The 16,167-nt window shown below is 28.7% G+C and overlaps 1 protein-coding gene across 3 annotated transcripts in view; it reads right to left on the bottom strand.

Annotated features, from left to right (window-relative positions):
* LOC143253206 (CREB-binding protein-like) overlaps positions 1 to 16,167 on the bottom strand; it is a 130,713-nt gene that overhangs the window by 17,385 nt on the left and 97,161 nt on the right. For all 3 annotated transcript variants that reach the window (XM_076506670.1, XM_076506668.1, XM_076506669.1), the window contains 7 exons: positions 15,932 to 15,988; positions 15,046 to 15,123; positions 13,402 to 13,469; positions 10,188 to 10,335; positions 6,270 to 6,416; positions 5,269 to 5,382; positions 795 to 960 (listed from right to left, as the gene is read on the bottom strand). In XM_076506670.1, the coding sequence (XP_076362785.1) occupies positions 795 to 960; positions 5,269 to 5,382; positions 6,270 to 6,416; positions 10,188 to 10,335; positions 13,402 to 13,469; positions 15,046 to 15,123; positions 15,932 to 15,988 (778 nt within the window). The remainder of the gene's footprint in view (positions 1 to 794; positions 961 to 5,268; positions 5,383 to 6,269; positions 6,417 to 10,187; positions 10,336 to 13,401; positions 13,470 to 15,045; positions 15,124 to 15,931; positions 15,989 to 16,167) is intronic.

Genomic DNA, 16,167 nt, shown 5'->3' on the forward strand with positions numbered 1-16,167 from the left:
AAGTAATGTATGATATACATTAAAAAAATATTCAAACATTTTAACCATGCATTTTAAAACATAATTAATACATAATTAACTAAAAGGCTAAAGTAAGACCTAAATAGAATTATATATATACATCTCTTAACTATAACATATTTATGTAAAAAGCAACCATAAATGTCATAATTAACCACACAGCCAACAATACTACATCAAGTTTGATGTAGTCTGTAACCAACCATGACTTGGCACAAATTTCAAAATAAACAGTTTATTGTAAAATGGGCTATTTGTAATTTTTATAAACATAATGTCAACATAATATAAAGCTCAAACAAATGTGTTAAAAGGTGGTCATGGTAACTATCAGGGGTTGAAAAAATGTTGTTACTTGTTCTAACTGTATTTATTCAGAGTATTTTGAAAGAAACAAAATATTACATAAGTATCTCAGTGGGTAGACACACCTCTACTCTGTTACCATATTATTGAAGTTACAACTGCCAGAGTATATATTTTTCATGGCTTGTTGGTTATGTGACAGTACATCCAAAGTTTTATGTAGTTTTTAATGATTTAATTTGTAATAATTGAAGGCCACAAAATAAAACTTAAAATCATGAGATGAATAATATTAAATCCTTTCACATACATTGATATTAAAAATTTAATTAAGTTTAGAATGTAACAAAGTAATTTGCACAGAAAAACGTTTAAAGAACTCCTGTTAAGAAAGGGTTAGTTTATCAAAATCAATATAATAAAACTAATAGAAACATAAATTCAAGAAATCATTGTGGTTTTCCTACCTTGTAGTCAAGAACTATCCTTTCAATTATACCTTTATCCAACATCTTTTTATACCAGTCTTGTAATCTTTTTGGTTTTGGAATTTTTTGTTCAGCTGGATGACAGTGGAATATATAATCATCTCCTTCACTAGGTGGACAAGCCCAGATATGGGCCATTGTGTATCTAAACATGCACAAAATAATCATGTACATTCAAGTAAAATATTTAATATTTTTAGAGATTACTTGCTTTGAACAACATTCATGTTCCTTAAAAGATTGTTATTAAGCTTTTTAAAAAGCATAAATGTTTGAAAAACTTATTTGTACCTTAAAAACCTGTGTTAAAAAATAATAAATCGAAAGTTAAAATCCAAGTTAGCATGTATTTACAATATCAATTATATTTGGTTTGAAATTTGTGCAGAGCTGCACAAGGGCTATCTGTACTAGCCACCCTTAATTTAGCAGTGATAAACTTGAGGGAAGACAGCTAGTTATTATCACCCACCATCAACTATTGGGATACTCTCATTAATTACATTCATATACTAGAAGTATTTTAAGCACAGAAAAATTAAGATACTATCACGTTTAGCTTGGCACTAAAGCATGAAGAGCTAATAAGAAGAAAAGATTCAATAAAATGTCAGAAACTAGAAGTACTTTAAAGATTTAATTATTATTATTGACACTACAGAAGAAATTTTTGCAAAAGGGGTAATTTACTGTTATTTTAAAATTTATATGATATCACAAAAATCCTACATTTAACAATAATAAAAAAATTACCAGTAACTTTTTGCTATCATAATAAAATTGTATTTACAATACTTATAAAAGCTATGCTTTGATATTCTTACATTTCATAAAAAAAATCACGTTTGCTAATTATGTTACTCTCGGATACAACTGGAAAGAAAAAAGCAAAAGCAAAATATTTATTTAAGTACTATGAATACTAAATAAAATACATCCTTTTTTCTAAAGTTGAAACTTTATGGATAAAACAATATTCAACTTTTCACACATTATTCTATAACTCTTTCTGAAACAGAGGAGTATTGCTGATATACCTCAATTTTCTTTTAATGGTGGAAATACATTTTGTTATTGTGGATCAGAAAGTTCAATTTATTGCATTCAGTCTGTTTCAACTTGAATGATACTCATTTACACAATTATTTTGACACTTCATTTTGCCAAACTGTAGAAGTCACCACTTTAGGCTATACATCATAAAAAAACACCACAGAAACTAACAAAGACTTATAAGTGGCCCAGGACTTAACCTTTCACAAAGAGGCTATAAAACAATATTTTTGCCAACGTAAAAAAATACACTTAATAACCTTGTTATAACTCAACGTATTTTCCATATCACAGATGCTATGATTGCAGATATAGTTATCAATGAGGAGAAGCTGTAAGCGTCCTAACAAGCAACAACAACACCATGAAAAGACAGAAGTGGTGGTGTAGAAATGCTGGTCAGAATGACAAGTGAAGGACTGTTACTTAATATCAAAATGTGGCACTGTATGCTTCAAACCATACCTAAAACATTTTGCACACCTTTCAATCAATATACAGGAAGTTTCTGCATTGATGTTTTCTATAACGCTGAACATGTTCCACATTTAAGGAACTATTTACTTTTAGGTTGTTTGTAATTAAGCACAAAGCTAAACAGTGGGCTGTCTGTGCTCTGCCTACCACTGGAGGACTCTTACTTTGAGACTGATATAGTCAATCCCAAGCACATTCCTGATGATAGACATCACAGGGAAGTTTCACCAGCTGCAGAAAAAACTACTACAGCTTTACAGTTTATGAGAAAAGAAATAAGTATAAGTGTGATACATTTCAAACACTTTATTTTTGGTTTCTTGGATTATAACAGCATTCATTACTCTAACTTCATTATATTTGCTAATTCCTTCTTGTCATTTGTTATTACAGTAAAGAAGATAATTTTATTACTGCTGTAATTTTAACCTGAACTTGGGAGTATTTTACTGATAAAAAAAAGGGAGAATGCTTGAAGTATTAGTAAATAGCATTAATATTATGTATACAGTGAATACATAATACCTCAGTGTTGAAAAAATACAGGTAGTATATTTGTGTGTAGGAACTAATTAAACAGCAGTTTATACTAAAGTTTGCTTTCAGTTACTATATGATATAAAAATGAATGAATCATATAACATATGATGTATCATATTAGATAATGGTGCTGGTAATGCTTCATAACTGCTAGTTAATAATGTAGGGCGTGATTTATTAAGTAAAATACATATTTGTAAAGTGATGTTGGCAAGGTATGTACAATTATGCTGCGTAGGAAAAGTACTGTTGTAACCCTAATTTGAACGGTGCAAGGGTGAACTTGTAGAGTATATATAGTTCAATGAAGTACTTATTACATTCATTACAAAAATGGTATAATGTGTGTAGTCACCTATGACTCATCTTTAGAATTTTGACAATTTGAAATGGGTCTGCTTAATTCACAATATCTTAATAACATAAGAACTTTTATACTTCATTACACCTTTCAAGTCCAGATATGAAGGGAAGTGAATAACATCACTTTATTCACTTGTTATAAAACTCCTAGGTCATCTTCAGGTTAACAAGGAGAGTTTGAAACTGACCATTGCTGGGCACGTCTTATGGACGAGAGTCGAAATGTTGTTCTCTGCTTATCAATAAGTGTTAATACCCATACCAGCTGTTCTAAGATACAGTATCATCAATTTTGTTGTGATGTATTAAATATGTTATCCTACAATGGCTCAGGTTTCATGTCTATACAATACAAAACCCATATAAGTAACATTTTAGGTAAGAACTTTTATGTTACAATCAGACTGAAACAATATAGTATGTTACTTGGCAAGACTTTACTCACAATTGCATACGCAATTTTACATTGGTCATGGTATGAAATCTAATAACAATTAATTTAACCATTTGAAAATACAACCAGACTATTTGTAATTTCTCACTATACTTGCCTTTTAAAACAAATAATCAATTTTTGATGTTATATACCATAAAACTTATTACAAAAGTTCAAGCTTTAACAGTACAATGCTACACAAGCTACCCGTGGTGTACCCAGCAGGTATCAAATCCCAGATTTTAAAACTGTATGTCCAGAAGCATACTTATGAGCCACTGGGATGCCTTTAACAGTGAAAACAATTTTACTGAAATACTTTTATTCTGTCAAGAAGATTACATAAAAACATTCTGGATCAGTTTTAGGAGACTTAATGTAATTAGCTAATGCTCACAAATACTGCACTAATAAACTGCATGCATTTCAAAGTAGAAACATAGTGGGAAAAAAGTGGAGTAGTTTTTAGATGCATAAAATACTTAATGGTTATGGTAAAAATACAGTACGAATGTAGCAACAGTAGGAACTAAATTTCAAAAACAAATTGAATAACAGGTTCATCAGAAACAATTTTTAACAGAAAAAATGTGCAATGAAATTAATTTACTACCACAGGTTGAAATTTGAGTGCAATGACAAAGATCCTTGAACCTACTGTAATTTATGTCACATTGCACTTTATTTCAACCAGTCAAATTCTAAATTATGAAAAATATTTAGTTTCATTTTTAAAAGTTTTTTGGTGACACTAACTACGTACAAGAAACAAACAAAAAGAGCAAGTTAAGCCACTGAGAGAAAGAAAGTTATGACAGTGCATATTAAAGACAAACTTCTGAAAAGTTTATCATATTTTGATGTCCAAGTAAATAAATTTAATAAACTGAAGTTTTTCAACTGAAACAAATATATCTTGATCTCGACGATAGTTTCAAAGACATAACAGCTGGTAACAAAAAATATATGTGACAATAATAAAACTTGTTATAAAATGCAACACTTGGGGTGAAACTAAAACTGTTATTAGGACACAACATTCAAAAATATGTACAACTACAGAAACTCTCACCTAGTGGATGTGGAGAAAAATATTTCTTAAAAAGCTACAGGAAGTTTTAAGCAAGTACTTCACTTCTTACTGATGATACTTTTTCACTAAAGTAAGTTTTTTTTACAAATGAAAAGATGTGAAGATTAATTACAATTAAAATTTTAAGCAAGAATGTTAACAATTAAAAATGATACAAGTGCTATATATATGTAATAATTGCAATAATTTAATGAATAATTATAATATTATTCAACAGAATAAACTATGAAACCCATTATGTTAAAAAAAACAAAAACAGTAGTAAATATTAAATAAAGTACTGACAGCAAGCAAAGTAAGATCGTACATTGACTACAAAAAAATCTAAAAGACAGGCTTGGAAAAGAGTATTTATAAATTTGCTTCACTTTTACCTAAACAAGTAAAAAGGAACCAGAATCTAACTTTTCGAATTACAACGATGCTATAGTTTCACTAATATAAACTGAATTATGTAAAAAAAATATATTTCAATGCTGTTCATCACTCACCCCAACTGTTTGACATACTCCAAATATCCAAGAAGTATTTCATGATACACAGCTGTTCTGTACTGCTTGGGCTTGAAGAAATGAACACTGTCAAGGTAAGCTATATAAACACGCCTGTAAATGAACAAAATATAAAAGTCTTGGATAATGAATATGCACTGAATAAGTACTGACACTGTTAAAATGCTTTGTAAACATGCCAGGTGTTTTACATGCTTTTAGTATGATATAGTTTACTGTACAGTAAAGGGTTGATCATAAGTGGAGCAAAACCAAAGGCTACTGCAGATTAGCTATTATACTCAAGTATCAGACATAAGCCATTAGTATTCAATGAAAAAATGTACAAACAGTTTTATCCATATCAGGATGGGCACCTATATTTTACAGAATCTTGTACCCATGGTGGTATACATAATATCACCCTGAAAGTACTTACTGTATCTTTATGAAATTGGTCAAGCTTTCAGTAAACCTTAGTCTTTCATAAGCAAAAAAAATAATTTTGAATTATGCATTTTTACTAAAAGTTTGTTTTTCTATATGGTGTCAGTGTTCACTGCTCCAATTAAAAAGCGAATTTCATATTAAGATTAAAAACACTTTTCTTCATCTGAATACTTTCAAGTTTCATTTGCATAATCCCTAAAATTTCCTAATATAAAATGCTGTTTTTCAGAAAACACTTATACATAAATTTAAATGTTATCCAAACTAGAATACAAAAGTTTGCCCATGTTCCAAGTTCTTTATTAATTGAGTTGTTACAAAGTAAGAAGACATGCATATTACTAAAATCATGATATATAAAATCAGGCAAAGTCTGAATGTCAAAATTAATCATTTCGCAACTAGAGATTTTATTCCTTGGAACTAGGAAATATGTAAACTTTTATTTTTATATTAGGGTGATTTTTTTGTACATTTCACTGAAGATTCTACACATCATATATTTGATTCAATGTATAAAACCATTGGTATTCATATATAAAAAAGTTCACCTGGTATTTGGCATGGGACACTCTGAGCCATACTCTTGTACATGCATTCCAAAGAAACAAACATCTGTTCCATCAATCTCTTCAAAAGCAAATAGAGCTTTTCCTCTGTACGGAAACTGTTCGGCCATCTGTCCAGTCTCCACAAATCTGTAATTACATGAAATTATACAGTTAACACATATTGCAAGATCTATAAACACTATCATGGAGACACTCCTTAATATTTTAGATACCAGATAATATGGAGTTTCATTTACAAGTAATGAGAGGATATACGTTCCCAATGCTACTAAAATGAGTAACTACATAAAAATTTTGTAACAATCCCTAAATGAAGTTATAACACGAGTTTTTACAGATTTCTATCTTAAACTAAATGTTAAGAAATTAAAAACTAGCAAAAGCCTGCTTATGTAGTGTATTCAGTGTATTTTAGTGAAAACAACAATGCGACTTAACAGCAAGCATTTGGAAGATATAAAGTTTTCACGATCACATACTTCCTGGCATTACCAAGCAACCCTGTCTCTTTAGTTTCAGATCATCTCTGTCCAAACACATATTCAGGAGTTGATAAGGCAAAATGTGCCAGAGGCACACTTCTGAACATCTTTTATCCAACTTCTTTTACTGCATACAAAATTCAACTAGGTAGGTGAATTTAAGAGTACTGAATCCAGTATGCAAAGGACAAGGAAAATTAATGTGAAAGTTATGGTTCAAATGTTAAGACTTGTGGATCAAGAAACAGTATTTGAAAAAAGAAATGGATTATGAAGAGAATCAAAATACAACATGAATTAAAATACAATAAATGATTTGAGAGTTTGGACTTTTTGAATTTTGTGCAAAGCTAGGACAAAATAAAATAAGATGAGCAAAAAGTAATATTAAATTTTAAATGTAGATATTGATGAAAGAGAGGTGAATATTAGAAAATATCAAGATTAAAGATGTGCAGCTTATATGTTAAATACAAGAACACCAACACAAGTACTTGGAGAGAAGCACAACTGGTGGAAGATGCAAGATAATAAAGCAACAATAAATTTAACATAAAAGAAATTGAGAAAAAGTTTATAAAAATGTCAAAAGATGAAGGAAAAATAATGCAAATCACTATCTAGGAATCATATTTAAGATTTAATTTTTTGTTGCCTTTTTACCAGCAAGGAACATAGTACACAACTTTGTACTCACTACTTAGAACATGATTAATTTTACCTCAGTATGAAATGTTAGCTTGAGAATTGGTACACTCTTGTCTATAACTTTTGAAGTAAACATTTTATTGTTTTGGCATCACTAATTCAGACCACGTGCTTTGACATTATAAAAGGATAGCAACAAAGCATTAAAATAATAAAAACACTGATAAATATACATGGAGTTAAACAATGCAAAGACTTAATTATGAAATTTGACACTACTCCTGATGTTTTATTTAAAGAAAATGTTTGCAACCTGCCAATACACTACATACACACAGTTTTTCAGTTATGAAGTTTCCATGCTGTGGTCGTAAATTCAAAATAGCAAATGAAGAATTAACAGTATTAAAATGATTAAAGAAAACAATTTAAATTTAAGTTGAAATGAAAGACAGAAGAATGTACCTCTTAAATTTAAAAGTATAGAAAGATATCACATTATATACACTGTACTGTTCTATCTTCCTCACTGTGGTGAGAAGCAGACTGGGACAAGATCAAATAAAGAAGAAACTGACAATTTCCTGCAATAATTATCAGTAAAGTGAAAAAGGAGAGAGAGATGACAAATGTAACAAGTATGACCAATGAGAGCAAAACCAAGACAGTCAAGGATCTTGGAGCAGGGTTAAAAGGTGACTATAAAAACAAAGATCTCCACACACATGATTCTAGAATAATAAGGGTGTGTCAAAAGCACAGTAATAAAAGTATAAAGTTAAAATAAAGCACATGTAAAAAGGTTAGAAACCGAGGCTGATACCATAAATATTTTACTTGTCTTTTACAACCTGCAGTCATTCTAGGAAAAAAAAAGATACTACTGACTTTTCATTTCACTACACATTGATGATTTCACTGCAATTAAGTGCTAGAGTAGACATGCAAGATACAAATTATAAAGTTTTACTGAAAAAAAAACTTTTGATATTTATGAAGGAGGTTCTAGAAGTTATGCAAATGAAACATAAAAACAATAAGATGAAAAGAAGTATACTTATTATTAGCATGAAAATCACCTTCACTCATACTGACTCAGCAATGACTTTGTACATTCGTAGACAATTCTTTCATAAAAATACTTTATTAAAAATGCATAAGATCAAGATATGACAAAAAAGTAACATCTGAAATCCTTATATTTCAGAGGGAAGGTTTCTCTTTAAGAGTCAATATCCAAATCTAAAGGATTTGTTTCAAACAGGATGATATAACGAAGATGAAGGTGGTCACACATTTGGTCTGCCACACTAATAGAAACATGTAAATTACAATCACTTGAATGAACAACCACTATTTGGTAAATTAATATAAATTCTAAACGCCAACAAGGTCTAAGATTATACAAACGATATCCATAAAGTAACAGTTTAACAATGGAGTTAATGCTAAGCTTGTCAAAAATTTCTATAGTTCATTTGGTTTTCTAAGTAATCCCTATATAGGTTTCAAAAAACTAACTATTGGCCAGAACAACAGCTTTATTCAACAAAAGTTTCAAGCTTTTCCTGCAACTATCAGTTCTGAATGCTAAAACAAAAACAGGAAACCATCTGATTTAAACAGTTCAGAATATACTCTTCCTATGTCCAATACCAATGTCAGAGAAGAACACATACATTTCTCAAAAAGAGGTAGGACAAACATGCCTAAGTGTATTAAAGAATTACAGTGATATATATAAATAGGACAAAATGTTAAAATTTTATAATCTAGCTTATCAATATCTACAGTATGTATTTTTAATTGGTTGAAAAATCTGAAGCACTTATTAGGGAAGAAAAAAAAATCGATAAATGAGAAGACACATCTACACCTCACACAGTTTCATGTGACTTGGAAAGGTGCAGACTGAATATTTATTTAGGTTTTTCCTTTTGAAATTAAATTCATATAATATAAAGATTTCAGGAGGAGTGTAATCAACTTTATTAAGATGCAAGTTACCTTAAAGATTTGTGAAAGAATAAAGAGTAAATTTAAAGAAAATCTAGTAAAAAGTCAATAATACAGAATAAATAGAAACATTTTTACCATGTTTTTGATGAGATATTTTTTGATGCAAGATGACAGATCTATCAATTTAAGAACTTATGAGTTATATTCTTTTCAGCAAAGTTTATTTTATCGTTCCTGTGTTTACACATAAACAAGTTAATTTAATACTTATGTGATTTTAGAAGACATTTTATCAAATATAACTTGTGCAACATAAATTTCACCTAATGGTTTTTAATATCCTACAAGGTATTACAAGGTTTTCTTGTATCAAATTTTACTTTGCACAGAATTAGCATGCAAGTAAAATGAAAAGGTTTTTAAGTGACCAATTGACCAAATAATGGTAATGTCATCAATTACCTTTTCTTCCAAGTTTTACACTACTTCTCTTTATTTCAAGCATCACTAAAATATATCTATAAAAATGAAATTTTTAATTTAAAGCTACTGAGAAGAAAATAAAGCATGCAGGGTTAAAATAAAAACATCATGGAATTCAAACAGAATAATACATGTAGAACAACTTATAACTTCATCATCTGAAATATAAAGAGTAAAAGGAATAAATACCCATGGTGCAAAAATTATCATCAGGATGCAGTGATATTAAAAATAATAATACAATATGTAAATAACATAAAGATGTGAAAGGAACTCGAAACTAAGTTTCAAAATAAGAGTAAGAAAGAAACCAAAAAATACATACCGACTTCTCATTCCAGGTTTCACTTCAACAATCTTGTCTCCACTTGCAACAACTCTAACAGTCACTTCTCCAGCACCAAATTCTTTCTTTTTAATGAAATGATTAACTCTGTTTTCTATGTAACTTCCTAGTTTAGTTTGTGGAAATCCTACAAAATAAAATTGATTAAGAATCATAAAAATTATCATTGTTAATTTGGTGACAAAGCTATTCATGAACAGTAAAAAACCCAAAGGCTAAGTAAGTGATACATTAGTGTAAATGTAAGCGTATAGTGTATCAGTAACCAGAGTCATATAATTAACTCAATTACTGTTGACTCACTGGTTACACCAATTAGTGTCTCATTTTAAAATTTATATAAAATTATAATGAAACCTAATAATATCATGAAAATAAATTAATTAAAATTAGTATCTGTGATTATTCCATAATAATAGTGTAGTTCAAACAGCATGTTAATAATACTCATTATTCCTCACATGTTCAGAAAAAAATTACTGCTGAACAACTTACTTAGTTAACTGTGTTTGTTAAAAATTACTAAGACAAAAGTTGATAACAGCCTAACAATATGTAACACCATTAAGTCATTTGCCTACTGTCACAAACAGGAATCCTATTCGATTAAAACTAGCACTTACTGGATACATAGAACTGAAAATGGAACAAAAGTATGTCTGCGATCTTGTAAAACTTATACACTACCTTGTATAAAATTTTATGACATTTCTACATTTATAAAGCAGTTCCTTATATTTTAAGTATTCACATGATGATGGAATTAGAAAACAAATTCTGAAACATTTGAAATTAAAGTTCTTTACAGTTTTCTTGTCAAATAGAAAAAAATTGAGCTTTGGTTTTCTAGGATTAGCATAAATTTGTTTTCACACTGAAATATATATTTTCTTTTACATAATGTGATAAGAATCTTACTAGTTTTAACAAACGAAATCTAAGGACAATCACTGTGTAACAAAAAATTATCTTATTTTAGTAGTCTTGTGAAAATCTTTGAGAAAAATCCTAAGAAAGAATGATATTAATACCATTTTCAGCTTGTTACAGGTTTTGTAAAATTTTAAATACATTTTCATGTTTAGAATTAAAAACAGAAACAAACGTGCACACAAGTTACCTAATATATGTAACACCATTTATTCCATAAAAAATTCTAACTGTATTTAAATTAAACTCCATGCCAAACAAAAATGTGAATGCTTGTAACAAAATGAAACTTGTAATAACATGAAAGGTGGATTAAAGTTACCCTGCTAGTTTTTGAAAATTCATATCTAACCTTCAACAGAGCATCCTAATATAACAAAGGAATTACCTGAATTCAGTGTAAATTTTTTATATGAATATGTTTTGAGACAAAAAATATCCATAAAGAGTAAAAAAGTAAATACCTCAATAGTAATTACATCTTTCCATACAAAGTGGATCAATTTGACCCATTTTGAAAGTGTAATTATACATCAGTTCTCAATTTACTAAATATAGTTTGGCAACCTTTTAGTGAACATTATGAATCTGTTTTAATATAACCTCTTAAATGAATATGAAAAATACACTTGTTTTAGTAAAATGTTACATTTAATGATTTTTCTATACTCTGGCACAAACTGTAGTGAATTTGACAATGTATAGTGAAATGAAAAATCCAATAAAACAAGTACCATTTTTTATTTCTTCTTTAAATGCCTTAATTGTCACTGTATCTTTAATTATCTTAACAATATCATTGTTGACCTTTACACACCTGATTTCTTGCAAATGAATGAAAACCCTATAACCTGACTGATTCTGAAAAGTCCAACTTTTAAAAGCACTCAGGTTATAGTTTTTATTCACTTCAGTCAATACTTTTTGAACCTACGTGTTTTTCTAACATCACATCTGCTTTCTTTGTATTTTACTGTCAGACTTTCTATCATGAAAGTTGTTTATTGCTCCCTGAAAAGCAATACCTCATAGTGAGAGTTTGTCTGTTTCTCCTCCACAAATAAAGTTAATAAACCAATCAAGTTACACACAATTTAAACCTACAAGACCAAGTTCCTATGCTCATAAAATTCTCAGTTATTTTATTTTTGTTATACAACTTAACAAGTTCCTAATTTTTACAATTTAGTTACTTTTGTTAAAAAAATATAAATAACAAAATTAAATTTAGCAGTTACATGTAAGTTGAGCCTTTTTTTTTCAATTGTATTCCTTGGTCCAAAAACCCTACCTTTTTCTCGCTATTTTGGATATCCAAAAATTAATTAAGCAGTTTTCAAATATGCATCTTAAAACACAAAAAATATATATTAGGCACTAGTATAAAATGTCCAACTACATTCATTTACCTAACTATCTAACTAAGATATAAATAGGTTAGGACAATTCCATTACTGCTTAGAACAATGACTTTACTTAACATACATAATCTTTTCTGGCAAATTACTGTCTTTGAATGTCAAATATAAACCAATGGTCTTCAGGTACCTGTGTATTATAAAATATGAACTCTCTAATGATTATAAACATGTCCAACGGGCAGAGAAACATGACATATATAATTAATTTGAAGTATATGAAAATAGAGGACAAACTTCTTCAGTGGGTTTTACAAATGTGACATCCTAGCAGTTCAAGAAAGATGAAGAACCAAATATTATATTATTTCTCATCTTTATGTGTAGTTTTTATTTCTATATGGTTGTAAACCTCAATACACAATTTGTGGTGTTAGAATATTCTAGAAAAGAGAAATTGAAGTGAAATGTGCTGAGTAATATTGAAGAGAAAAGATTTTAATTAGATAATCTACATAACTCTTTAAAAGGTTGCAATATGCACATTCTGACCCTGTCATTGACATGAGGTTAATAACACAAAAATCATTTATAAAAATATTTTTGACTGCTCAGACAAAAAGATTTTGCAAAATAAATTTGTGAAAGATGATGGAAAATGATAAAAGTAATATGTAATTGTCACGAATATACAAAGCAAGTTACACATTCAAAGTCTAAAAGAGATATTGTCAAAACCCGCTTTTTCAAAAAAATAAAAATCCGACATTACTGGAAACAGCAACATTCAGTAAGATTAACAAAACTCCTTTATGTGAATGGTACTTCGCTGACTAAAACAAAGTTTCTTCAAAAAATTACTCATCTCACAGTTGATTAATTAAAATACACATTTTATAACTTACTTTTTGCAGAAAATTTATTTTCTTTCCTCTTCTTCCCTTTGGCTTTTAAACAGTTATCACAGGTAAAGCTTTAAAAAAATATTTTGTTTTAAAATCTCAAAAAAAGGTCAACCATAGATGAACAAGTGTAAGTGTAAAAAAATCCATTAGCTACTTTAGCTCTAAACACAAGTTAAAATGTAACAAATGTATACTCATCTACTTTTACAAAAACACCACACTATACTAATAAAATCAATATGAAGAGCACTTATCCAATACACATTTGTGTACACAACTTAAAACGACGACTAAACATAACTTTTATAGTACACACATTACAGCAAAGTTCTAACTAATTCTACTGCAAATTAGAAGCTCCAAAAACATGCCAGTGAAAAATATTGCTATAATTTCTGTTTTTCCAACAAATTCAGCTCTCTATTCTATCAATATTCAGATAATATTATCAACCCCAATGGGCTGTTTTCATTGAGTGTGTTAATGACATTAAAATTTACAAGACTTTGAAGTTAGTGCTATAGAAATCAGCAGTTTTTGTTTGTTAATCTAAAGAGATCTGTACTGGTATCATAAATAAAGATTTATTCTTGCTGTAAAAATAATAATTTACCCACTGTTTTCAACAAATGAAGCAATGTATTCAAAGAATGAAAGCAAGTACAGGGAATAATCATGTTAGTAAAGAATTTTATTCAATCATATGACCACACTTCTCAGGTGAGAAACATCAGTCATAATAATTAGTAGTACTGCTGCTCATCTGACTAATTTTAAAATAATTTTGAAGCATTTCATCTGATTGCAATATTATGTGGCTTAGCTGCACTTATGCATAGTTTAAGGATCTTTTTCTCTTTTAACATTTTGGAAAGACCCACAAACTCTTGTATTCTAGTCACTACCACTGAATGGCATTGGTTTATTTTAAAGAACTGTCAAATAAGAAACTGATTGTAAATCTGCACAAAGTGAGATACTGGTTACTATCTATCACAACATCTAAATTACGTGCACATGAAAGTGCAGCAAATTTGCATGAACTGCACCTGAAAATGTACGCTGCTCACAACTTCCCATCAAGTCACAGTTTACACTTTTCTATGTTAGATGCTGTTTAAATTGTTAAATGCTTTACTTGTTATTTTTTATAAATGTCTTTAGCTTGGAATACATAGATTTGTGGAGAATTTTACAATATTTACCATTCTTCTCTTTTAAAACTAGAGTTCAAAATGCATACAAATGAAAACTAAGCATCAAAATATTAATATTAAAAAGAATATTTTTCTGAATCATAGCAACCTATGAAAACAAGAGTGTATGTCTCTCAGAAACATTTTATTTTTGCAACAGAAACTGGCAAGTAATATGAAAAATTGAAAGGTATTGTTGCAGAATAAAAGTTAATATGATAAATGGTTTCCCTGAGAAAAAACAAAACAAAATGAAAAATGTTATGGAATAAAAATTTGTTGATTCAAAAACCTCGAAAAGGTATTTGAAAATTAGCAGTATGATTAAAGTACTTTTTATCCATTGAAAGATATATGTAAGGCATGTATTTTCAGTAAATACAAGTGGATCACTGGATAATAACTTTTTCTCCTATCTGAATATAATGCATAATAAACATTTACTTACCCCTCAGGCCAAATACTTTCTAAATGCAATACACAAATCTGATGGAGTTTTCTTCCACACTCAATACATTCAACAAATCTATTAAAAAAAAAATCTTATACACAAGGATATATTTTAAAATATAACATATCTGCCGAGATATGTACTTATCAAGTGTTCATATTTTAATACTGTTAGTTTCTGCATGTAATTTACATATAAATATTAAGCCTTCTGTTTATTTTGATAGCATAATCTTAGCTCTATAGCTTTACTTAATTATAATTTTAAAATACACTGGAAAAATGTCTGGGTCACTTTGACAAGTAACCTAACATCAAAATAAAAATATATTTCTTACTTTAAGAGCTTAGATATGTCAAGTGTCTTATCTGAAATCTCAAAAACTACCTAGATAGCAGTTGATTAACCTTTATTTTTTCTTATAAAGATTAAATGAGACAAAAGTGTTTATGTTTTATTGAACAAAATCATTTCAGCAAACATAAACCATGAAAGTTTTTAGCATAAGCTCACATAAGAACTGCTAAAAAATAATGAGCTTGCAAAATATTAACTTGTTTTTGTGGTACTTCCAACACATGAAAGATGTTAATAAGTTTAAAAAACCTAAAACTTTCAATGACATTTTAATAACCATTTACATTTATACTGATAGAAAACACCTCTTTTAATCATTTACATTATTCATTAATATCATTAGATATAACTCATAATTCAACTCATCCTTTTAATATACCAAGTACAGTAGTTGCACAGAAAACAAAATGCACAGAATAGATCCTGTTAATATATTAGTATTATTAAAATATGTCCAAAATTAACTTAAAATAACATTTTTTTCCAGAAATTTATAGAACACCATCTAAATGAGACCACAACTCACGGTTCTAATTCCAGGTGGTCATTCTTCATTTCAACAAATTGATCTTTTCGTATCATTCTGAAAAATTGTTTTACAAGTTAATGTACTATGTTTCTAGTTCTTTGTATTCATCAGTAAATGTTTCAATATTTATATACTGTTCTTTTGTGATGAAATATTGTAAAAACATACAGCTGTTAAATAAATTTAACTTAAAATACCATCCATATATCACTGATAATATGCTGCATGAGTAT

This window comes from Tachypleus tridentatus, chromosome 6, assembly GCF_004210375.1.
Source record: "Tachypleus tridentatus isolate NWPU-2018 chromosome 6, ASM421037v1, whole genome shotgun sequence".
In the NCBI taxonomy this organism is placed as follows: domain Eukaryota; kingdom Metazoa; phylum Arthropoda; class Merostomata; order Xiphosura; family Limulidae; genus Tachypleus; species Tachypleus tridentatus.